At 38.6% G+C, this 26,694-nt stretch overlaps 1 protein-coding gene and 1 long non-coding RNA gene across 3 annotated transcripts in view; one reads left to right on the top strand and one right to left on the bottom strand.

Moving 5' to 3' along the window:
* Nucleotides 1-529: 529 nt before the first annotated feature.
* LOC133047566 (uncharacterized) lies at nucleotides 530-11,670 on the bottom strand. The gene is made up of 3 exons (XR_009690773.1): nucleotides 11,560-11,670; nucleotides 6,267-6,458; nucleotides 530-1,506 (listed from the first exon to the last, which is right to left on the bottom strand). It is a non-coding gene; the product is annotated as an uncharacterized LOC133047566 (long non-coding RNA).
* Nucleotides 11,671-11,782: 112 nt separating this feature from the next.
* ROCK1 (Rho associated coiled-coil containing protein kinase 1) overlaps nucleotides 11,783-26,694 on the top strand; it is a 119,286-nt gene continuing 104,374 nt past the window's right edge. The window contains exon 1 of one of the 2 annotated variants that reach the window (XM_061130845.1): nucleotides 11,783-12,310. In XM_061130845.1, the coding sequence (XP_060986828.1) occupies nucleotides 12,218-12,310 (93 nt within the window). In that variant the 5' untranslated portion in view covers nucleotides 11,783-12,217. The remainder of the gene's footprint in view (nucleotides 12,311-26,694) is intronic. The other variant, XM_061130844.1, reaches the window with a different exon arrangement.

Below are 26,694 nucleotides of genomic sequence, written 5' to 3' on the forward strand. Positions count from 1 at the left end.
GCAGACATCTCAGTGCAGCAAATAAAATCAATGTCTCAGAAGACAAACTTCAGAAGCTTTCTCAGAATGTAGAATAAAAGAAGAGAAAGAGAGATAGGAAGACAAAGATGAGACCCTAAGTACTGATAATAGACATTCCAAAAGATGAGATAAATGAAGCATATGCAATAAACTAATAAGAAAATTTCAGTGAGGTGAAGAAACTTAGTCTTTTAAAAAGTTCCCTCTTCCAGAAAAAAAAATTATGATAAGAGATCCACCCCTGGGATTATCCCAGTGAAGTTTTTGAATTTCAGAAATATGCAAAGAATCCTGCAAGAAAATGTTGACTATAAAGTAACAAAACACAGATTGGTCTTTTTCTTTTCCTCAGTAGCATTAAGTCTAAAGATGATAGTGGAGTAAATCTGAAGAATTTTTAGGGCAAAGATTTATGAACCCAAAAAACTGTGTCTAGCCATGTTGTGAAGACAACAGACACTCTTAAAGATGTGCTAAACCTCACTTAAGTATTCTTTATTTTTTTAATTATTTAAAGTTTTAAATGAGTTAGGGGTTTGAAAAGGACAGTGTGGAGAATACAGTCAATAACTATGTAATATCTTTGTATAGTGTCATATTGCAACTAGATTTATCACAGTGATTGAATGAATAGAAATATTGAATCATTATGTTCTGTAATGGAGATTAACATAATGTTTGTAGATCAATTATATTAAAAAACCAACCAACCAACACAGAAAAAGAGATCAAATTGTGGTTACCAAAGATAAGGCAGGTGATGGGAGAAAGAAGTGGATGAAGTCAGTCAAAATGTACAAATTTCCAGTTATAAGGTAAGTACTAGGGATACAATGTACAATACGATAAATATAATGAACACTTCTATGTGTTATATATGACAGTTGTTGAGAGATTTTAGGTGTGATTCAGACAAGGTTTTAACTATGCTGAGAACATTATTGCAATTTTCTTTGTAATCTGATTACTTCCAGGAGAAAGTTTCAATTTTTCATGTTCCTTCAATACTTGCTAATATCCTTTTTTCTTTTAATAAGTCAGAGTTGGCATTAGGCTTGGAGCCTTAAGCAAGCAACAGTAAGTAAACAGAATATAACACTGTTTCCTGCTTTTTAAAAAATGGTTACCTGCCATTTATGGAAAGTGATTCTGTTTTTCCATCTTCTTCTTGTTCTTTTTGATTTTCTTTTTCCAACTTCTATAATGATGTAAAGTTTTCCACTTAATTTACTTTAAAGTTTACATTTAAAACGTGACACACTTTAAGAAAAATGATAAGTAAATAAACGCACAGCATAGAAGATATGAAATTGGTATTTGACTGATATCCAGTGAGTGGAAAGATACTGTCCTAAAATGATGAAGAGTACGTATTTTAATCGAAAGTTAACATCAGGCTTATAGATGAATTATTTCTCTGGAAAACTGGTGAAGGACGGGACTGCCTGTCATTTGCCTCTATTGCTCTGGCCAAGACATGGAGACCTGAAATAGATATAAGATAGGATTACTGGTGAGAAAGAAACCCAATCATCATCATTTAGAAATCTATATTTTATCAAATCTATGGCTTGCTGTTTTCCACATTTTAACCTCTCCAAAACTGAGATATATCTCAGAATTAGTGATTTGTCACAGTTTGTTATGTCCCCTCTTTGGAGGACATTGAAAGATTTTATAGACCCAATAGTAGTTCAGCAAAATGGCTTGGTAAAAGGCCACTACATATATCAAATTCAACACTGCTCCTTTATACCAATAATCATGAAATAATCAGAACATGGGTCCTATTCAAGACAGCAACCAACATTTTAGAATCCCAGAAATAATCCCAATGAGAAATATGTGTTGCCGAGATGATAAAATCTATAAAATTTTGTCAAGAAACATTTTTACAATTTTTGAATAAATAGAGTTTACTGATTTTTGAACTGGAAGATGGAATATTATAAAGTATTCCTTCCAAATTAAGTCATAAAATATTTTCAGTTAAAATAGTAATGTAATGGGATGTAATACAGAGTGAGGAGGTACATGAAGAAATATTCTTAAAATCATATGGAAGAATAACTGGTTAAAATAGTTTGGGAAAATATTTTAAAAGAAAAGTAACAAAGAAGGAATAACTTTTTGGGGTTATTAAAATAATCACATTAACTACCATTATATTATTATGTTTGTAGAATTAATATATCTGCAATGAAATTACAATAGTTCAAGAATAAATATAGATATTATAATTAATGTATGACAATGAGAGTAACATAATCAATAAGGAAAGTTAACTTAATAAACAATGTTGATAGAACTGTTCAGCAATTTGAAAAGATACAAGTAGATTCTCAATTTATTCAGTATATAAAAATGAATTTCAGTTGGAATTTTAAAACTATGTAGAAAGCAAGCCATAGCAAGGGTGGGGAAAGGAGACAAAAAAGAATATATATATATATATATATATATATATATATATATCAAACTTTTGGAAGGTGGGAGGAGTTTCTAGGCATAAAACTAGTAAAACAAATTCCTTTTAAAAAGTCATTGACAGAATTTTTGAAAGTATGTATTTTAATTGATAAAAATACATTCAAAATGTTTAAAGAAATAAAAAATTGGTAAAAATTTTCAATTTTAAGACAAAACTTAGTATCCTTAAGACATACATATATATGCATACCTACATATATACAGATACATACATACATTCATATTTATACTCATATAAATCAGTAAGAAAAATCCCAAGGCCCTCATATAAATCAGTAGGAAAAATCCCAAGGCCCAACTGATGAATAGGCACAAATCATAAATTAATTCATAGAAAAAGAAAAACAACTAATTAACAACAAATGGCAAAATATTCAACCTTGTAGTAATCAAAGATATGCAAATTAATACAACAATGAGCTAAGATGTTAATAATGACACATTCAGCACCAGCGAGGAGATATTAAAAGGGACATAAATGTCTGTAGCCAGGGACTTCCCTAGTGGTTGAGCGGCTGAGGCTCTGTTAGAGATGCAGGGGCCCAAGGAACTAGATCACACACGCCACGACTAAAGGTCTTGCATACAGCAGCAGAGTTGCTGCAACTAAGACCTGTGCAGCCAAATAAATAAACAGTAAATATTTTGTTTACTTTTTTTGGTAAATATTTAAAAAAATAAATAAATAAAATAAATATAAGTAGCCGGAGTATAAACTTGCATCACTATTTGAAAAACAATTTGGCAAAATACATCAAAAGTGTTTAAAATACTTTGGCCCACTTCTGAGAATCATTTTGAAGGAAATAAGTTTCAATAAAGGAAAAATTTTATAATATAAAATTTAAAAAAATTTTTTTAAAGGGAAAAAAAATCCAAAAAAAGAAGGGAAAGAAAATAACTTTATGCACCAAAAAACTTAATGAAAACTTATGCACAAAAAATCTTTATAGTAGCACTATTTATCAGTTCAGTTCAGTTCAGTTCAGTCGCTCAGTCGTAGCACTATTTATAGTAATGGTTAAATAAGCTATGATAAATTTCTGGACTGGAATATTATGCAGGTACTAAAACATATTTAAGGTAAATATGCTTATACAAATCATTATGTAAACTGAAAAATAACCAGTATATAAGAACTGTACGTACAGCATATAAAACAAACAAACCTCTGCAGGGAACTAAATAATTACAAAAAAACTGCAAAATTATCAATAATGATTATAGTTGAGTGGTGGGAATATGGGTGAATTTTGTTCTCTTACTTTTCCATATTTCCCAAAATCTTAAAAATAAGCATGTACTATTTTTATAAGAAAAAAAAAAAAAAAACAACCATGAGTATTGCTTTTAAAGGCCTAGCATATGCCCTAGGGAATGCATGAAGCAGTAAGGGCAAGAACACATAAACAAGAGCATATGTATTAATTCAACTAGCAGAGCACTAACACTGCCTGCAAATAAAAAGCAAAGTTTATAAAGGGTCATGGTTATTAGGAAAGAATATGCAGGCAGCACAGATCTTTGTTACCCCATGGACTGTAGCCCTGCCAGGCTCCTTCTCAGTCCGTGGACTTTTCCAGGCAAGAATATTACAGTGGGTTGCCATTTCCTTCTACAGGGGATCTTCCTGCCCCAGGGATCAAACCGGAGTCTCTTGTGCCTCCTGCATTGCAGGTAGATTCTTTACTGCTGAGCTACTGGGGAAGCCCCAAGAAAGAATCAGTTCAGTTCAGTTCAGTCGCTCAGTCGTGTCCGACTCTTTGCGACCCCATGAATCGCAGCACGCTAGGCCTCCCTGTCCATCACCAATTCCCGGAGTTTACTCAAACTCACGCCCATCGAGGGTGATGCCATCCAGCCATCTCATCCTCTGTCGTTCCCCTTCTCCTCCTGCCCCCAATCCCTCCCAGCATCAGGGTATTTTCCAGTGAGTCAGCTCTTCGCATGAGGTGGCCAAAGTATTGGAGTTTCAGCTTCAACATCAATCCTTCCAATGAATACCTAGGACTGATCTCCTTTAGGATGGACTGGTTGGATCTCCTTGCAGTCCAAGGGACTCTCGAGAGTCTTCTCCAATACCATAGTTTAAAAGCATCAATTTTTTGGCACTCAGCTTTCCTCATAGCCCAACTCTCACATCCATACCTGACCACTGGAAAAACCATAGCCTTGACTAGACGGACCTTTGTTGGCAAAGTAATGTCTCTGCTTTTTAATATGCTGTCTAGGTTGGTCATAACTTTCCTTCCAAGGAGTGTCTTTTAATTTCATGGCTGCAGTCACCATCTGCAGTGATTTTGGAGCCCCAAAATATAAAGTCTGACACTGTTTCCACTGTCTCCCCATCTATTTCCCATGAAGTGATGGGACCAGATGCCATGACCTTAGTTTTCTGAATGTTAAGTTTTAAGCCCACTTTTTCACTCTCCTTTCACTTTCATCAAGAGGCTTTTTAGTTCCTCTTCACTTTCTGCCATAAGGGTGGTGTCATCTGCATATCTGAGGTTATTGATATTTCTCCCAGCAATCTTGATTCCAGCTTGTGCTTCCTCCAGCCCAGCGTTTCTCATGATGTACTCTGCATATAAGTTAAATAAGCAGGGTGACAATATACAGCCTTGATGTACTCCTTTTCCTATTTGGAACCAGTCTGTTGGTCCATGTCCAGTTCTAACTGTTGCTTCCTGACCTGCATACAGGTTTCTCAAGAGGCAGGTCAGGTGGTCTGGTATTCCCATCTCTGTCAGAATTTTCCACAGTTTATTGTGATCCACACAGTCGAAGGTTTTGGCATAGTCAATAAAGCAGAAGTAGATGTTTTTCTGGAACTCTCTTGCTTTTTCGATGATCCAGCGGATGTTGGCAATTTGATCTCTGGTTCCTCTGCCTTTTCTAAAACCAGCTTGAACATCTGGAAGTTCACAGTTCACGTATTGCTGAAGCCTGGCTTGGAGAATTTTGAGCATTACTTTACTAGTGTGTAAAGTAATGAGTGTAATTGTGCAGTAATTTGAGCATTCTTTGGTAGAGTATATAGGGTAATATTTACATGTTGATGGGTAAACATTAGGAATCAGTGCCTCTGTTCAAGTTACAGGGATTTTAGAGATGTTATGTTTCAACTGGGCTTTGAATGAAAGGGAGGGGGAAAATGGTGAAATCTCAGAAACAGACATTTTTCTGTTTCTACATGTTTGGCATGGAAGTCTTTTAAAAAAAAATTAATTGGAGGATAATTGCTTTACAACGTTGTGTTTGTTTCTGCCATACAGCAACATGTACCAGTCATAATTATAAATATATAAATATATCCCCACCCTCTTGAGCCTCCCTTCCTCCTCCCATCCCACCCCTCTAGGTCGTCACAGACTGCCAGGCTTGGCATGGAAGTCTTAAAGTTGAGACAGAGTTGAGTGATAAAAGTTGTTATAAAAAAAAAAAAAGGGAAGTAGATGTTGAGTGAAGAGCCTGTCACTGCCAAAAAAGGCAATTCACCAATTACAGGCCCTTAAGAGGAAGAATATAAGTGCCTAAAAAGCAGTGGGCCAGGAAGCTCATAACTGGGACTCAATGGAGGGCTGCTGGGTGGGACCAGGGAAATGTGGACAGGAGGCTCTTGGAAAAAATGAAAGAGTTTGTGACCAACCATGCGTATCTGTTATCATCTCCTTGATTTGGCCTTTCCTCTCTCACTAGGGTCATGTGTACACCATCTCAGGGGTTCCACAAACACAAACTATTGTGGAACCCACCTTTGGAATGAACTTGCAACATCAGACATTTACATGCTGGAGCTTGTGAGTGTGGTAACAGAAGGGTCCCCAAGATGGCAATAACATAGAGCAGGGAAGTAGCTGTTTTACAGAAATCTGTTTCCTTCTATTTCTCCATTCTGTTTCCAGGGTCAGTGCAAGTATTTTTGCAGTTGAATGGAATAGCAACTTCTAAGAAATAAAAAACAGATGTTAGAGAAAAGCATTCCAGGGTGAGTCAGGAGAAGCCCTTAAGGGCGCCCTGTGCTCATGGCTGGCTCTACACTTTTCCTTGCAGAAATCTTGATAGATGCCGAATCCTCAACTTTCCTAGGCAGCACTTAGGCTGCCTAGGATGTAACCATGTTACTACTACCGTTCACGTAAAGGATATAAACATGTACATCTACTGCTGTACACCTAGTAGATATAAACATGTCAAACTACATTGACTCCCAAGCTTGAATGTTCTGTAGAAAGAAAAGAAAACCTTGCCTAATCTCAAGAGCACTCCTGAGTAAAGTAACATATTCTTCCTGATTCACGTCACAGATCTAGAAAAATGTGTACATATAAACTACTTTTGTGGGAAAATATTAATCATATAAAACCAACTTCCTAAAACAGAACTGAATGTAAATTTTCACAACTTAGAGTTTACTAAAGTTGTTCAGAATCAATTGAAGCTCTTCTAGACTAAAAAAAGAAAAAAAATAATGCCCTTTTGGAAAGTTACATGAAACATAATAAGTATCATACTTTCTTGGAAATGTAGCTATAGTTTCTGCAGGAACTTAGCCACATAACATTCTTAACACATTTGTGGTATGCAATTTTGAAATTACATGCAATTTATGGCACTGAATTACAATTGATAAGTAATTTACAGTATGTACCTGAATTTTTGGTATGTTTTTAAGACAGACTAGACATTGCACTAAATTGAGAAAATATTAAAATACAGGTGAAAATGTGTTTATATGGGAATATGATAGCTTTATAATTTTTTAAAAAATCTGGAAGCATTCTTTAATGTGATTAAAAAGCTTTTTCATTTCTTTTGTACAAAGGTTTTATTGAAGTAAAGACAATAAACATCAGTTAATTTGTCATTCCTTTGTGTGCATGTGTGTGTGTGTGCTCACTCGCTCAGTCGTGTCCGACCCTTTGCAACCCCGTGGACTGTAGCCCACTGGGCTTCTCCGTCCACGGGATTTTCCCAGCAAGTACACTGGGGTGGGTTGCCATTTTCTCCTCAAGGGATCTTCCTGACCCAGGGATTGAAGCCATATCTCCTGCATCTTCTGCACTGCAGGCAGATTCCCCACCGGGAAAACCCTGTCATTCCTTTATAACACTTTATTGTGGACCACTTCCTTGTGTCATGGTTAAGATAAGAAAAAGTATAAAAGGTACTCTCCATATATGTCTACATGCACATTTAACTATGAATTTTTTTTTTTTTTGCTTGAAATCCAACTGCTGGGTCATCTCATGCTGAGAACTATCCCAAAACTTAGTGGCTCAAAGTAGCAAGCATTTTCTTATGTGTTCACGATTCTGATGTGTGGGCAGTGTGTGGGGGGATTAGCTTGTCTCTGTTCCCTGTGGCATCATCAGGGGCGTTACAAATGGCTAGGGACTGCTGGCATGGCTTGACGTGGGTCAGAAGTCTGGAGTCTCTGTTCTCTACGGATTCCTCAGTCATCTTCCATCTGATGTCTTCTTGTGGTTAGTTAGCTCGGGTTTCTTCACACCATGGTGATCTCAGTTTAGTTGGACTTCCCAGAGCACCAAACCGTTAGTTGCCAGGCAAACTCACATAGTTTAGGCTTGATATTGGCACACTGCCATTTTTGCTGCACTTTGCTGGTTAAAGCAGGTCACAAGGCCCCAGCCCAGATTCAGTGTGGGAGGGGCCTCCAGGAGGGGGTGAATACTGGGAGACAGGGTTCAATGGTGACCCTCCTTGGAGGTTAATTACTACATCACTGTTTGTGAAAGAAATTCTGTAAACATTAAAAGGAATCTATTTCCTACCAAATAACCAAAAGCAAAGGAATCTTGGACTTAATTGTCTTTCACTATACACAAGTCTACACCCAAATCTTTCTACTTTTTCCATGATCTCTCCCAGCTATGCCTCACTCAAATTCTTTTAGCACCGCAGTCTCTTCATTAGGTCCGAGCAAGAGTCTCATCTAAATTAAACATTTCCAGATGTTTGAATTCCAAAAACCAGAAAAATTAAAATATAACCAACTTGATACATTTGCTTAAGCTTCCAACTTTGAAATTTTTCAATTTCCAAGTGAAAACATGAAAAAAAACTGTACCATTTCCAGCTACTCTTTCTTCTTAAAGGAAAGTACATTTAGTTTTTTTTTTTAAGTAATCAAGAGAATTTCAGATTGAAAGACAATCTTAAAGTAGAACTACTTACTTTACGAACATACCACCAAGGATGGCCCCTGATTCCTGGACCCAGTGCTCGGAAACCTCTAGTCAAGTCCCTGTTAACTGAACGTTGTCAAGATCCTTTTTATTCACACCTTGCTCTTTTCATTTCACATTTTCCCCTAGGGACTGAAACCATATTGGGTGGGTGCTAAGTCACTTCAGTCTTGTCCGACTCTTTGCAACCCCGTGGACTGTAGCCTGCCAGGCTCCTCTGTCTGCGGGATTCTTCAGGCAAGAATACTGGAGTGGGTTGCCATTTCCTTCTCCAGAGGATCCTCCCAATCCAGGGATTGAACCTGGTTTCTCTTATGTCCCCTGCATTGACAGGTGGGTTCTTGACCGCTAGTGCCACCTGGGAAGCCACCACTTTGCAAGTTTTATAATTGCCTTTTTATATGGAATCATTTATCTGTGTGATGTAAACAATACAGCTGGGAGATAATTCTAGGACCTCCCTGATGGCTCAGCTGGTAAAGAATCAGCCTGTAATGTAGGAAATCCGGGTTTGAGCCCTGGGTTGGGAAGATATCATGGAGAAGAGCACAGCAACCCACTCCAGTAATCTTGCGTGGAGAATCCCATGGAAGAGGAGCCTGGTGGGCTACAGTCCATAGGGTTGCAAAGAGTTAGACATGACTGAAGCAACTTAAGACGCACACACAAACATATTGCCTAACAGATGGTAAGCACTCAGTATGTGTAATCAGTATTATATTCTTAATCTATTTGTACATGCTATCAATAGTTTGTAATTGCATTTAGGATTTTAATATATACTTTAAGGGTGATCTCAAATGTCCACAATGCTTTGAAGAAACTAATGACCATAGAATTTTAAAGTTAGAAAGGGAATTTAATGTCATATAAGTCTATTCTATTACAGGTGAGGACTTCTCTATTGAAAAACAAAAACATTGATACAGAGTCATTCTATCTTATGGTAAAAGACAACTAGTGTAGGGTTACAATAATCAGATAGCTCTGTCGATCAATAAAATATATAGGCCCCACCTATATTTCTAGTAGTTTAGCCAGATGGACTTTCAGTCCCACTTACATTTTATCAGGACCACTCAAGTATTGTCTTAGCTACCAGCATTTTTTCATGTGCCCAAGTGGAAAGCAGCATAATGCTCCCAGTTCTGAGAAACAACAAAATTCCTAAGACTACCTAAAAATGGTAGTAAAAAAGAACAAGCAGGGTTTAGGAAATTTATTTTAGGGCAGCTGCCAGATTTATTTTAAGCTCTATGCTTAAAAATAAATTTAATTCACATGACTGGCTTAAAATACTGGAGCCAAGAAAAGTCACTGCAAAAGCATTTCATGAAATACCTGAAATTTGTCTAATTGTCTGTCTTTTTGTGAGGACTGACTTTTATCTTCACTGATACTGTGGATTTTAGATGCACTGATACTGTGCATCTAACACAATACAAACAGAAGGCCATGTTTCAAACAATAGTATATTTTCCTAAGCTCTGACTCACAGCAGAAAGTTGGTGTGCTGTTCAGATGCTGTACGGTGCTTTTCATACAGAAAGACAATTGGTTCGTCTGTAGCCTTTTCCAGTGGAGGATAAAACATCCACATTTTCGACTTTTAGCAATCCTTTATTTGACCTATGAGTCAAACTGAAGATTGATTGGAAATGAATTAAGGCAGATTTCCTGCTGAAAGTACCTTATCAGTAGGTTAGGTAAGGCGTCTCAGTCTCTCCCACAACAGTCAATGAAGCAACTGAATTAGGAGGAAAGGCCCATTATTTTCAGGTTCTACTTCAGTCTAGTAAAATCACAATTTTAAGTTTCACTGAATGTTTTTAAATCGAAACGGCAGGATCACACATCAAGACGATAACTAGAGTGGGAGGCTTAAAGGTGTAAAGGGAACTAGTATGAATAGTTTACAAAATATTGATTTTTTCCCCTATGAGATTATTTTCCTTTTTTTTTTTAAACTAAACTAAGCTTGACTTCTACTGACTGTATCTTCCGGAGTCCATAGTTTAAAGCTCCCCTGACACACACCCTGAGTTTAGAGGGTTATGTACTACATTGCTTCGTAATTTTCCCATGGAAGCAAAGACGAGTTAAAACGACGTGGGGTTCACGGAGGGCTGACGCTAAGGCACTACAGAAGACCAGCCTCCGCTGGTGCTAAAATATTGGTTCCTATCAGCGACGAGGCACCGTGCCTTTAAAAACAGAAAAAAACCGTATCTCCCAAATAACAATAACAAGCATCCTTTCTTGACACAACTCTCCCGACCGCTGCAGCCCAGAGGAAGCAGAGCTGGGGCAACGGCCAGGACCCGACCGAAGGCGGCGAGAGCTCCTCCCCGTGCGGATCCCACGCCGCTTCCCGAGCCCTGCGTGGATGCTCAGAGCCTGCCGGGCCCAGGGCGGTGCCACCCGCCGCACCCAGTCCACCCGTCCCGGCTGCCAGCCTCCCCGCCCGCCCGCGAAGCCCCGGGTGCGCCCCGCCTTCCGCCCCGCCCAGCCCAGCCGGGCCCGGGCGGAGGCGCCCAGCGTGCGCGCGCGCGCGGCGCCGGCCCGGTTCCCCTTCCGAACGTCCGCGCCCCGCATGCGCAGTGCGCGCCGGCGGTCTCCGTTTGTTTGAACAGGAAGGCGGACATATTAGTCCCTCACGGCCCCCCTCGCCCCACCCCCCTCCACCCGGGCATTCGCCGCGCGACTCGCCCTTTCCCCAGCCGCGGCCGCAGCGCCTCTCAGAAGCTTCCCCCAGCCGCAGCCGCCGGGACCCGACTCTCGTCTATCCTCGCCGCCCGCTCGCCAGCCCGTCCTTTCCGAACCTCCACAGGGCACCGACCTCGCCCTGCCCCACCGGACACCGCGGCAGCAGCCCCAGCAGCGTCGGGACAAAATGGGAGAGTGAGGCTGTCCCGTGGGGGACCAGCTCCTGGCCGAGGCGGATCGGGGCGTCGGGCCGGGCCGAGTGGAGCCGGGGATGCGGGGCTAGACCGCCTCTAGCGCCTCAGAGTGGAGCGGGCCCGGCCCGGGGCCCGAGCGGCGGCGGCGGCAGCTGGCACAGCTCCGCGCCCGCCCTTCGCATTCGCCTTTCCTCTTCTCCCTCCCCTGCTGCCCGGAGGAGTCTCCACCCTGCTTCTCTCCTCTCCCCCCTCCTGCCCGTCTCGGCACCGGGAACCCTCCATGGCGAAGGCGGCCGGGGCCCGCTAGGCTGCAACCCTCCGCCGGAGCGACGGCGCAGTCGGCCGTCGTGAGGAGCTGCCGGGTGGGATGCGACTTTTTGCGTCCGAGCGGCTGTGGGTCGCCGTCGCCCCCGGCCCGGGGTCCGGAGCGCGGAGATCCCCTCAGTGAGGGGGAGGAGGGGGCACCGGGCGCACCTGGTGACCCTGGGGTTCCGGCTCCCCCGCCCCGCGGCCGCGAACCCACCGCCGGAGGAAGTTGGTTGAAATCGCTTTCCGCTGCTGGTGCTGGTACGAGGGTATTGTCACAGCAGCAGCAACATGTCGACTGGGGACACTTTTGAGACTCGGTTTGAAAAAATCGACAACCTGCTGCGGGATCCCAAATCGGAAGTGAATTCAGATTGTCTGCTGGTGAGTAGCCCTGTTCTCTGGTGCTTGTCTGAGTCTATATTTATTTCCTTCCTCTTGCTCTCAGTCTGGTTATCTGCAGTAGAAGGTTTCAGGTGTACATCATCTTGGAAAACACCAGAACCTGGCGTTTTCCCTGAGGAATCTTGGAGTCCCTCTAAAATCTCCTGCCCTGGCCCGGTGTATCATTGGACTGGCTCTGAATTCCCTGAACTTTTAGTTCTGACTCAGTTCATCATCACACAAAAGATATTTATAAAACTCTGTTGCAGGCATCATATAAAAAGTTACCACGTCAAAGTTACTACTACGTAGGTAGCTTGTTGAACTGCGAGCTTAGTTATGAACTTTCCTATCTGTTTGACAGTGAGGTTGGAAAAGACTGCTTTCCATTTCCATCTGCTTAGCTCCTTAAGGGTTTAATTTTTAGACTTGTGACAATGGAGAATCGATTTTGAGGAAGTGATTTTTGAGCCAAAGTGTCATAGGTGATTTGAGTCAGAGGAACTTTTTGCTGGACTGTTAAGTGTAAAAACCCAAGCTAACTAATGATAGATCATCACAATATTAACGTCTTTTACAGCACTGTTGATTACAAAAGTACTGCACAGATATTTTGTCATAACTGCCTTTTTTGGTGTTGTGCTTAACATGATAGATTTTGTAGCATTCTAAGAAAGTATTTATGATATGAAAGGCCAAAACACTATTTAAAAAATTCTTCAGTGTTTGATAGCATGCACAGTTATCGATAGATAATTGGAGTTCTTAAGTTTTGTCAATTTCCCCTAATACTGATAGCTGCAGTCTGTTCGTAAGCAAGTTTTTCCTTTATCAAACAACTAGCAGTTATATAATTAATCAGTTTTGGTCCAAACATAACCACTTTATCTTTAAAGTTGCAAGGAATATGTATGTGGGTAGTAATTTACAACCTTCTCAGGGAATTAATGTTATATGTACACAGTATTTGGGATTAAAGTTAGGTGAACTAGATGATGCCATTCAGATAAATAATAACCGTTTTAACATCTTATCTTGAATCAGGAAAATGTAAGTTAATGTATGAAATTAATATACGTTTCAGCTACTCAAAATAGCTGTGTACATATATTTTTAAAAATGTATGGGTCTACAAGAGAGTTTCTCTCCAAAGCTTTCTGAATGACTTTAAGCATCCTTGACTGAAATAAGAATTGTGGGTTGTATGTTTGAAATATCTCACCCACATTGTGGATGCTCTTCATATTGAGAAACAAAAAGGAGGGTTGATGCTTAATACAATGGAAAACATTTTATTGAATAAGAGAAGAAATTAGAACGTATCTTTCTAGGGAGGATCTCTAGAATTGTTAAGAAGTCTCAGTTTTCTTAATACTTACCCAGTTTTTGTATATCTTTGATTTTGCCTTGTTTTTTGATCTCATTCCATGGAGCAGTGTTACAGGGAATGTTTAGTAGGGGTTGTTTTGTTTGTTTTAGTGGTCTCTAGCCTCTTGTCATAGTTTCATTTGGTGGGAACTTCATAAGTTTATTGAAATGTGGAGGATACTGGGAAGTGGAAGTCATGAACCCTGTCCTTGAAAATCTTAATCTCATAGATATACACACAAAAAAAGCAAAACACAGATTGAGAAAATATGTAGTAAGTTTCAAATGACTGGTATAGGTAGTATATGCTCTTGGATATTGAAAGGAAGAACTCTTGAGTTGATAGAGTATGTTGGATGCTGGATGGATAGGATTTGGGTAGAAGGTACTCAAAGGGGGAGTGGAAGATAACATGAATTGAGTGGTGGAAACATGACTGACTGGCACATGTTTAGGGGAAGAGAAGATAAAGCTAGAAGGATAGATTGGGGTTAGAGCATGGAGGATTTGATTGTTAGGCTAAGGCGTTTAGATGTTTTTCAGAATGTTGTGGCTATTAAGTATTTGTAAATAAGATCACGCCAGGATGAATGAAGAAGGTGAATGTGGTAGTTGTGTGCAGGATGGGTTGTGTGGCGAGAGACTAGAAATGGGGTGAGATTGGACATTTAAAAAGATTACTGTGATAGCTTAGAAATGATTGAAGCTCCAAGTTGGGTCATTTGGATGGGGAAGGAGAATTGATGGAATTTGACTGGCAACAGATGAGTTTTAGGTTTGTTGTGTTTGAGGGGATAGTGGGACGACCACAAAGACAAGATCTGCAGACTATTGGAGATGTGAAACTGAGCTCATAGTTAAAGATAACATTTGGAAATCATCTGATAGAGGTGCAAGTTGAAACTGATGTAATGATTAAAGGGTGAAACAACAAAGAGGAAGAGTCAAGAAAGTGGGCAGGCAGGGCCTCTCAGAGTTAGGACCCCCAGGTATCTTAGAGCCCACGGCCTTAAAGAACCATAGTCAACAGACTTATCCCCCCACCCTCATCTTTCTGTTTAGTTCCATAATTATTTATTGTTAGCAGTTAAAATTTTATTATATTAATCTGAACTTGGTAAAGATTGAATTTTTCTTTGGAAGCAAAATCCTTTGTCCAGATTCGTAGCTTCTAACATGAATTTTCTATTTTATGTTTCTTATCAAGCATTCATTCTTTCATTCATTCAACCATTTAGAATGACTGACCAGGCAGCCTCATCTTTTTCAATGAGTCTGTTTTTATTCTTTTCCTTTTCGGACTTTGGACATCTGATGTATTGTAGGAACAGTACCCTTTTAAAATTGATTGACTTTATCTATTTTTTGGCTTTTGTTGCTTTCTTTAGCTGGTACTTATTGAGTAGTATGTATTATGTATACACATTATGTATTATGTGCCATGTGAAACACTGAAGTTCTGATATATTTTTGATAATCTCAGGGAAAAAAGTTGTCAAATTATGTTTCCTTGACTAGATCCCTTCTTCAGAAATGAAAGTTCCCACACCTTTTGCTTTTAGAAGAATTTGCTGGGGTCTTTTAAACCACCTCACCCATCATAAAAACAGCTTTTTTTGTTGAGTGTTAGTGGTTATATGATAATGTAACTGGGAGAAGCCCTGATGAATGATTTCTTCAACCTTATCTTGAATACATAGCTTAAGAACTAGATAAGCACATTTTTCATGTTGCAAATGCTAGTAGAGTCTGCAGATGCTAAGGTAATATGGTACCCATTACCTTGTTTCTCAGATCATCCACATTGCTCAGGAATTTGTTTTTCTGTCTGTCAGATTCTTTTCAGTGTCCTAATGGTTCTCTTACTGTCCATGTAATAGTTTATGATTATCCAAGAGCTGTTTTCCTTTTCCCAACTTTTTTTTAAACTTTAGAATTATTTTATCTAAGGCTTGTTAGCAATTTCTCAAGTTGTTGAATACCTCTGAAAACAGTAAGGGATAGACTTTAATTAATGTTAATTTTTCCAGAGGGGAAAAATGTCTATAATTTGTAAATTAAAAAGGAAAAACAAAGCCTGGTGAGTGGGAAGGTTAGGTATATATTTGTCTTGAAGTTTGACATATATTTCTTGAAAATATAGCTATCAGACTGCAGCTTTTTTTTTTTTAAGTTATTGACCTTTTCCCTCCTAGTTTTATTTAGTCAGTGGAGGTGTAGCAATGAGTTGGTGGCATGAAGGGAAGGGAACCAATGATAGTTGAACAGTGCATACATACTAAGTTTCAACACTGCTGTTCGCTTTGTATGTGTTACTACCATCTTTCATTAGTCGGTTTTTCAGAATGTTGAAGGTAGATGTTTCAAGTTTTTGGTTTTGAGTTTTTTCTCTTTAAAGTCTCTTTCTGGGCTTTCTTGACCTACTGATTTCCTGTCTTTTCATTGCTGACTGTTTTTTCTTTCATCATCAAGCTTGAGTGCCGTAATACTTATCTTTCTCTTCTCCTTTCTTGAAGAATTCATCCATTCCTATATCTTTGACTGGTATTATCTCGTTACTCATGATATCCTGGTCTTCATTTTTCAGTCTTTTTGCTGTTTTTGAATCCTAAATACCTGACTGCCTATTTGGCATCTCTATGTGGATGTCATATTATTACTCAAATTACTAATATTCCAAAAACAAGCTTTGTCCCATGTAACTTACCTGTTAATACTGCTAGTATGCCTGTCACTCAGTTGGAACTTTTGTTGTGTACTTTCACTTTGACAGTCCTCGGTCACATGTTGGATTATTTCAAAAGAGTGTGGCTAGCATTCCAGATTCTAGATTATTGCTGTATAATCCCTCTATGTGTTCTGCCAGTTGAATTGATCACATTTGGATTCGTATTACTGTTGGAATGAAAAGACTTTGAGGTCATTGACTCTTTCGGCCTTAAAGCTATATGCTTGCCAGTGTTCATAATTTATGAGTTAATGAGTGTTACCAGTTATCTGTTGCATATCCAGTTAGTTTTGGTCAGAATGTTTTGATAGTATGTTGCAAGATTAAAAAAAAAAAAAATTCTTTCATTCAGCAAATCTCTGTGTAGGTTCTAAACCTGGATTCAGATGTAGGCTCTGCCATAATACTTACCAGATGATTGTTGGTAAATTATTTTAACCTCTCAGAGCTTATTTCATCTTCAGGAAAGTAGGGGGATAATAGTACTAGATTTTCAGAAGGATTAAATAATATAGACAAACTGATTATCACAACATGTGGCATTTAGTTAGCATTTGTTAATTGGTGACTATTATTTTTGTCATATTTACAGTATTCCTGTTACATGCTAGTTACTGTGCTTAGGCTGGAAGTTGATATTTATTGTGTTCTCTAAGGGCAGAGTAATTTATCTGGCACTTTAAAACCGTGCTCATAAATTCACAATCCAGCTCTACTTTATTTGAAGTGTCCAAGCCAACTGTTACTGAAAATGGAGACATTTAGATGAGATTCAGTATGGCGAGGAGGGGCTTTTGAAGAATGTTTATTCATTTAGTCATGATTTATAACATCCCTACTTTGTACCAAGGGTTTAGATTGATTAAAAAAAAAGACAGGTGGGAGCTGGTCTGTAGAGATGTAGTTTTCTTACTCTTTTCCTGCATATCTTACACTTTCACTATTCTGTTAAACAGGCTTTTGCACTACAAGAACCCTGTGGGTGTACAGAGAGGTGGCTCAGAGTAACAGCTGAGACATGAATTGGGCCATTCATTAGTTTTTTGAGTCAGAAATGTTTTTAATCCAGAAGAAGGAACCACATATGCTATTTTATAATGAACAAAAGAGTGAATATCCAGTTTTCAAGTAGATTTTGTATAACTCTACAGTTTTATTTCACAATTATAAGTTTTGATGTTGTTGTTAATGTAGTAAAGACTAGAGATTTTTCTTATGACATGTGACAGAAAGGCCTGCATATCAGAGAAGACTACATACAGAGTTCTGTTGCTGAAGATGGTCTGGTAGCTCCCCTTTCCCATTACCATCCCTACTAAAAGAGAGACACATCCATTTAGTTAAAGCCCAGAACATAGCTGATGAATACCCCACACATATGTGTATAAGAACGTGAATAGATACTACTATTTCACAATGGAAACATTTTTCAAAAATATCCTGTTAGCATAGTATAGTGAGAAGTACACTGGACTGGAAATTCAGAGCATTGGCCTGTCCTTGTTTTGCTGTTAACTCGCTGTGTAACTAAGGAGATCTTTTTTTCTTACCTGGGCTTCAATTTCCCCAGTGAAGAGTTGGGCTGGGTAGTTGCTAATGTCCATTGCGTCTCTAAAATTTTATAAGTGCTTATTATAATTCCTTAAAAACTTAAAAAGTTGTGTTATTGATTTATTATTAAAAAGAAAAAATTTAAAAGTTAAGTGATTTGGGGGTAGAAGTATAAGAATAGGGACCATCTTTGGTAAGTGCTATTTTTGCAGCTAGTTCTACATAGCCGCAGAAGATCACCCTAAAATAATTTTTGTTATATTTGACAGTTATTCTTTTTTGCATTTGTGACTTGTGTCATTATTTTAGGGGATTGTGCTGTTTGAACAGAGAAAGCAGTAATTATGCTTTTTGAAACAGAGAGTGCAATAATTGAGTTACTCATTTGTATTTCCATTAAAATGTGTACATGTGCTAGTTTACTTCTCTTAACTCTTGGTGCCTACCCCACCCCCGATTTGGGATTGTGACATGTAAGAGTACACATTTTCATTATAGTTTCTAAACAATTAGTAGTAGGTTGGATGTTTAAATTAATGTCCCAAGTTTGATGTCTTAGGTGAGAGGTTTGTCTTATACTTGTTTTTTAAAGTGTAGGCTAACCCCCTCTTTTTTCCTATGCTTATTTATTATTATTTAATTTTATTTTATTGTTATTCCCAGACTCTTACTTATAGTCTTTACCATACTTCCTATACTGACTTTTGGCGAGAAATTGAGACTTTATCTCAGGTTGTTCCCTGGAACTAATTTTGAAATAATGAACTGCAGTTAACTCTTCTTTTTTCTCTTTGCTGTTATTCATTCATTAATGAGTAATGAATTCATTTATTCAGCAAATGTTTATTTGATGTGTACTGTGTGCGAGGTGTTCTGTTAGGCACTGGGGACACCATGGTGAGTAAAAACAGAGGGCCCTGCCTTCATAGAACTTACAGTCCCAGGAAAAGGATAAGAGTGGGGTAAGCCTTGAAGGGGGTTAAGAGATACGATGATGCATTTTCTTTAAGGTGGGGTATGCTTAAAGATTTGTGGTGAAGTAGTCCGAATATATAATTTTCAGATACGAGCCTGTAGAGTTTGTACCAGATTCCCTTGAGGACTTGTTAAAAATGGAACCTGGGCCCGAGCCCAGACAAACAAAATCAGAATTCTTTGGGGTGAGTCCTAGGATTCTGCATGGGACATGGACTCTTAGACAGGCTTTAGTTTGGAAACTATGGTTGTAGGGAAGGAACATGAATTTTTGTTTCGTTTGGTAATTTTATAAATGAAAATTTTCAAACATTCACAGAAGTGGGGAAAATAGCATAGTGAACCCCCACTACCCAGATTCTGCAATTTCAAAATTTTGTCATACTTGCTTCATCAAACACCCTTGTTTCTTGCCAAAATATTGTAAAGCAAATCCCAGACATTGTCATTTCACCCTTACATACTTCAATAAACATCTTTTAAAATTTTTTCTTACATTAACACAGTGGCCGTTATCGAGTCTTAACAAAATGAACAACACCTTGGTACCATTAATTTCTAGTTTATATTCAGATTTCTCTTGTCTAAAACGATGTCTGTTTTGCAGTTGTTTTGTTAGAATCTAGATCTGGACAGATTCTATGTGTTACATTTGTTTCCTAGGTCTTTTATTAATAAATCTCTTTTTCATGTAGAGTAGTCCCCTCCACCCCATCTCCTCTATCCAGCACCTACATTGTCTTGATGAAAAAACTAGGTCATTGATACCATACAATATTTCACATTCTTGATTTTTTTGTTTGTTTTCTTGTCATGCCATTTAACTTGCTCCTATAGCGTCCATGTTTCCTGTAAGTTGATAGATCTAAAAGCTTGATTTAATTATTTCACCTTTTAGTCAGTAGTGTTTCATAGATTGTGTTTTCTTTTGCGTCACATCAAGAGGCACACAGTTATCTGGCTGACCCACCCTTTAGAATGCTAAGGTTGATCAGTGTGTTCAGGGGGTGACAGCCTGTAATAACTTGCTTTCTAAAATCCATTAGTATCCTTTCAGCTAATGGTTCCATCCGTTTATAATTTTTAGCCGGAGCAGTTATTCATTAGGGAAAGCAAAATGATGGTTTTCTAATTGTATCATTCCTTTCAATTTTTATTGGCGTATAGTTGGTTTATAGTGTTGTGTTAGTTCCACGTGTACAGCAAGGTATGAATCAGATGCACATATATCAACTTTTTTTTTTTTTTTAAAGATTCTTATAGTCTTTCTCTTTATTTGCCACTTTTCAGAGTAAGTATTTTAGAGGTTTCGTGTGCTAGACATGGCACAAATTGGGTATTTAAGGGAAATTAAAGAAAGGGGCTATTTATAAACATACAGACAATATTTAAGGAAATCAGTAGGAATAGTGGAGTACCCTGGGACAAGGAGCACTGGAGAGAGACCTGCTACCACCTCTACGCCTGAAGGGACAAAGGAAGAAAGCAGATGGGAAGGGCAGCCTTACAGAGGGGGCTTTTTGGCTAGGGCTTTTATGGTTTTATGTAGAGATAGAACCAGGGAAATATATCCCCTCCCACCCTATAGTCTCCTATTGTGGGCTCCCTTTACCTGAAAAGCTGGTATACAAAAGAACCCATTGCTCCAGGCAATAAAAAAGTAAAGTGTTAGTCGCCCAGTCCTGTCCAGCTCTTTGCGACCCCATGGACTGTAGCCCGCCAGGCTGCTCTGTCCATGGGATTCTTCAGGCAGGAATACTGGAGTGGATTGTCATTCCCTTCTCCAGGGGATCTTCCTGACCCAGGAATTGAACTTGGGTCTCCTGCATTGCAGGCGGATTCTTTACCATTTGAGCTACCAGGGAAGCCCCTGTCCATAAAGGTCAGCAAATAAGATAGACCCAACGCTTATTTATTTCTCTCTTTTAAAAAACTTTTTTATTTTTGGCATCATTGTGTAAACCATTAAAAATGTATTTATATACATGATGTGTTTCAGTTTTTGTCGTCTTTGCTGTGCTCAGTTTGTCTTGTCTTTGACTAGTGGAAGCTTCTTTGCGTTGACTCCTGTGTTGTTTGTCTATGATCCTTATAATCTCTGAGGAACTTCCTTGTTTCTTTGTGTAATAAGATGCTCAGGCTTCTCTTGTACCTTTCTTGCTCTAGACTTGGAAGTCAGCTGTTAGTGGGGAATGATATTCTGACACTGCAGCCTGGATGCAACCATTGCTGAATGGTTGGTGGGTGATAGTGGGGCGGGGTCTGAAATCCTGAATTTTACTCTGGTTGACACTGTAAATTGAAAAACCGTATGGCCTTGGATAGCTAATACTTACTCTCTGACCCTTGTTTTTCATTAGGAGTATAATACAAAATTCGCTAATTGAAATCATCTCCAAATTGTTGTTGGATATAGGTTGCTCTAAATTTCCAACCTTATTAAGAAATTGTTTTAGATTTGTCTTCTATCCTTTTGTTAATTTTTAAAAATTGTTTTAGTTCAACAGTAGGACAAAGAAAATGTTTCTCTGATTTTTATCATCCACTCTAAAAGTATTTACTTATCTCACCCTAATTGTATTTCCTCTGCTTATTTCTAGTAATACCTAGTCATGGAGTCAGTGTTGTCTAGTGATTGAGATCATGTGCTTTGGAGTCAGATTGTGTGATTTTTGAATCCCAACCAGATCAGCCACTTAGTAGCCTTCTGAGTTTCGGCAGAAGTCTTAACTTCCTTAAAACTCAAATGCATACATCATCCTCAAGTAAGATTACTCATAGACTCTTACAGGGCTGTTAGGAATATTAAATGGGGTAATGCTTGTGCATGTAACATGTTTTGCTTAGTTCCAGCATTTAGTAAATGTTAGCTATCATTATCATCATTGTCATCATTATGTCTTCATAATTTGTCCAGGAGAAAAGGACTTTGGTGTTGATTGACCAAGTGCATTATTATCTACTGCCCCACTCCATAGACCATATTTTTACTTTCGTTGAGTGATCTTGGACAAGTTATCTCACTTCTTTGAACCTGAATATATTTAATCTGCAGAATGAGAATCATGATAATATTTCTTCATAGGTTTGATCATGAGGATTAAGTGAAATAATTTATTTCCAAGTTCTGTAGGTCCATCCAGGTGTTGATAATAGTTACTCCTTTCTTTGCTATTATAGTTTTATATTACAAATTTGATGAAGGTTCCACTGTTAGAAACACTAGTACTTGGAAACTTGGGAGAAGAGGAGATTCTTTATTTCAAATGTTTCTCAAATCTGCTCTTTGCTTTCTGTTATTGCTGCCCTACTTAAATCCAAATTTTCAACCAATATTCTTGGGTTTAGTGGAACATCCTCGAAATTTGCCAGTATAGTCCGTACCTATGCCTTTCTTTTTCTTTAGTGCCTTTGGTCATATGGTCTTAGCTTATGTATTTACTTAGTTTTAATTCCTACTATTCTCCAAAACAGACTGTATGTTCCAGGTGGATTTTGTCTGTCTCCAGCATGTGCCTGCTCTTTTCCTCCCAGGCCTTCTCTTTCTCTCCCTTTGAGTTCTCAATGTCATCTTGAGTTCTTCTCAATGTGGTCTTTGCCAGTTTTCTCATCTTTGTAGTCTAACATAAGTCACAACTGTGTTATATTGTTATTTTCTCTTTTGAATTTCTATAAGTACTTGTAATCTGTCTCAGGTAGTTTAGAACTTGATCAAAACTATCTTTGAGTCTGTCTTAAGGTCTTAAGTGTTACTTTCAATTAATATTTGTTGTAAATAGTTGTTCACCACCCGCCCCCTTCTTTGTCTATGAGTTAGTTAGGACTCTGTCAGTTATACATGATAGCTCTCAGCTTCAGTTTTCATAGGCAAAAAAAAAAAAAAAAATTTCTAGAGTCATGGGACCTGGTCTCATTTAAAGTAAAAGGTCAATTGAACTTCAGTAAGAATTGAAGCTTGGGCCTCAAATGCAGGCAAGCGTTTTTTCTCTTGCTTTGTGTTGTCATTCTCTCTGACAGTGAACTAGTGTTAGTCACTTGTGGAGGATATGTTTGCCTAGAGCACTGGCTTTATATTTAACAACTTCAACTACTGACTGTAAATCTTGGGGTCTTAAACCCAGCACTCTGGATTCATCGATTCAGCTTGGGTCAGGTGCTCACCCCTGTTTTAAGGATCACATGAGGACCATGTGGTTGGGGAGGCAGTTCGCAGGAAAAGAACAGTGGGGGAAGGCAGACTCTCACATAGTCTTCTCCCTTTTTTTTTTTTTTGATCTTGGATCGATTGAACTCTCTTCAACAGCCATTTCCTCAGTCTGTGAAATAGAGTTAAACGATGACTTATTTCAGAGGGTGGTTGTAAACTTTAAATGTGATCATCTGTGAAGCAGGGGTTTGAAACCTCCGCACAGTTGTGAGAATAAATGGCTGCCCCTCGGTCCCTTTTGCCCCGTGTCCTGTGCTCCTCTGGCCTGGCCCCAAAGCCTTCTTGCCTGTAGGAGTTAATCCTGCCATTCTAGGTTGTTAGCGGTCTTTTGGCATTACCCGACTCAACCCAGTCCCCCATAGCTTTTCTCATCTTTTTGAGTAGAAGAGCATGAAGAAGTTATGTAAATATTTAATATAATTAAGTTAACTATTATAACTCCAATCTAAATAAAAACAATAGGCTTATTTCTATAATTGTGTCATTCAGGCTCTGTCCCTGTGCCTGCCTTCCTTATGGTAGGGGCCAAGTACCCCTTTAATTTAGTGATTAAAGGCTAAAAGGGCCTATGGAGATTCCACTCCTTTTACTAGGAATCTTTATTGTAACAGATTGAAAACTCAACCCCAATTAACTTTAAACAACAACAGATGTTTCTTGCCTCTGAATAGTTGATAAATAGATTCTAGCTTCAGAAATGTCCTTTCTGGGCCCAGGCCATGTGACTGGGAGCTAGTTTTCTGAATCGGCTTTTTTAGTATTGTCTCCTTTCTCAGATACATAACTCCTTGTGGTTGTAAGGTGCCTGCCACTAGGCTCCATGACTGCTTGTTCAGGTCCAGTGGGAAGAAAAAGTCTTCTTCTGACCTGTCAGAGTTTCTAACTGATTCGTGGACTGGATCCTGTGCCTGTATCTTAATCAGTCACAGTGGTCTGAAGAGTGGTGTGATGATAGGCATAGGTTTCCACCATACGCTGTAGTCTCAGAACTGGGAGAGAGTCACCTTATCCCAAGATAAGTGTTGCATGAAGGCGGGATGGAAATTTCAGTTTCCAAGATAAAGGGAGATGATGACCTGCTAGGCAGTCCCAAAGAGCAGTAACTCCTCATCAAGAGAAACCCGTTATGATAATTTATTCTCCCTTATCATTTTTGGAAATACTTTTTAAAAAAACTAAATTGTTATCTGATGTTAGAGTTAAAATAAGTATTGTCAGCTAGTTGCCAAAGACCGCCAGCTTAAGACCACAGCTGGGATAGCATTTGGTCCTTTAACGAAAGGATACGTGAATGCTGCTTTGCTTTAATGATAAGTCTTTGGGTAACTTAGTGAAAGATTTCCAAATGCCTGTTCATGGATCAACCACATCAAAGCCAAATACGGATTCTGACAGTCCTCACCACGGCCTTACCATATGAGAATTGGAGTTGGAAGATGTAGTATGCTTAAGAGGGTCTGGGTGACAGCATAGCCAGGTTTGGGAGGACTGACTCAGTTGCCCAGTAGCTAGACATCACGCCTCCTGCATATGGTTGATTTGGTCTCTCAGAAGAGATTAGAAGTTTACTGTTCCTATGAGATTAATATTTTTTCCTAAGTGAAAACATTTACATTGCTTAAATATCTCTTGACCTTCTGAGCTATTATATATTGAGATACTGATGCTCAAAATGTGAACTCCATGAGAGCAGGTACCCTATTGTCCAACTCACTGATGGGCCACTAGTTCTGAGAGCAGTGCCTGGCATATTTTTAAGTTTTCAATAAATATTTATTTGTTGTTGAATTATTGGAAAATATTTTTTGTTTGTTTCTGTGATGAAAGCCAGGAATGGCTGACTTGAGGTTAAGAGATAGGTGTAATTGGTAATTTATTTAAATCTAAGCTGTATCTATTCTAGGGGATAATATATTTTAAAACTGCAAGTGGTATGTTTAAAGGAATAGGTGGGGTCCCCCACACCCCAGTATCTTTTACTTTTAGATGAGAGACCAAAAGCCAGTGATACTTATTTTTATAACTTTGCACATTCATTATTTTATTTAATCTTTACAACAATCCCATGGGCTGGCTGATGCAGATATTAATCTTTATAAATTAAATTAAACCTTAGAAAAGGTAAATGAATTTCCCAACATACAGCATATCATCAGTGGCAGGCTTTCTGATCCTTACTCTGTAGCATAGTAGAAAGAGCATCAAAGTTGGACATAACACACCATCAAGAGAAGTGCTTCCATAGCACTTAGGAGAGTGCTTTGAACACAGAAGGTACAAAGTGAAAAACATTTAAATTGAAACGTATGGGGGTTGGTAAACAACGGAGTAGGGAAGGTGAGATACGTAGTAGTAGAGAAAAGATCTTGCTAAGTGTTTATTGACAGTGTTGGAGGGGAAGGTAAGTTCTGTAGTATTTTACCTCAGAAGCAGTCATCTAGAACTTGATTGGATAAGGGATAGAAGTCAGTTCTTTGATCAAAGTGCAATGTATTTATTGCAAGGTTTAGATAACTTTTTGCTAAAACATGTCTTTGTTGGATTTGACGTGTCTGGAAAGTGTTAGTAGGCAATCCAAGCTATGAAGCATGGCGATCTGAAGTAGAAGAAAATTATTATGATGGTGAAGATTAATGGCACCATCATGCATGATACTTTGACAGTAGACAGTAGTAACATTTTACTAAATTGGCATGAAATAAGATATAGGATGACTTTGGGAAAATGTTAAAAAAAGTTAATATCCGTGTATTTGGTGAAGTGATAACTGTCATGTAACAGAACTGAACATTTATCAGGGGCTGGGGTAGAGGATTGACTGCAGAGAGGTACGAGGGAACACCAGGTGGTGGAAGTGTTCTGTGTCTTGATTGAAGCGGTGGTGGTGGTTATACAGCTGTTGGTTTGTCAAAATTCAGTGAACTCAAGCCTAAAAGGGGTGGATGAATTTTGCTGTACGTAAATTATTCCTCGGTAAACTTGACTTTTTAAAAAAGAAAAAATGCTTATTTGGTGAAAGCGTTAGTAGTCCTGTGACAGAACTAACGTTTGTTTGCTACTGTCAGTAATATGGTTTTGGACTATGCAGGATGTCTCTGTGTATGGCTTCAGTTATGTGTATGTATGTGTCACTTGGGGAGGACCTGTGCTGACTAAATTTTGAAGTATGATTGAAAAACAACTGATGCTGTTTGTGGCCAGTGATAAAATTAGGGCTTTTAGGTGAAAATTAGGATTTTGAAAAACTTGTGTTTGCTACTGTGAGCGTGACAACTTTCCAGTACCTAAAAACTTTTGTCATGTAGTTGGTGGTGACATTAATAAATGTGATTTTTCAATATAGTGTGATGAAATGTATCAACATTTGGAAGAGCTCATAATCTAGTGGGCCAATATTTTCTGAATTACCAATTATAAAATCATCCATTAGTACAAGATCTAAATAGTATAAGAACTTCATTGCTGCAGTTTCAGATTCCATCTTGTAACTGACTTTCCTATTTTTTTTTTTGACCACATGCGGGATCCTAGTTCCCCAGCCAGGGATCAGACCCA

The sequence above is a fragment of the Dama dama genome, chromosome 27, assembly GCF_033118175.1.
Source record: "Dama dama isolate Ldn47 chromosome 27, ASM3311817v1, whole genome shotgun sequence".
Lineage (NCBI taxonomy): Eukaryota > Metazoa > Chordata > Mammalia > Artiodactyla > Cervidae > Dama > Dama dama.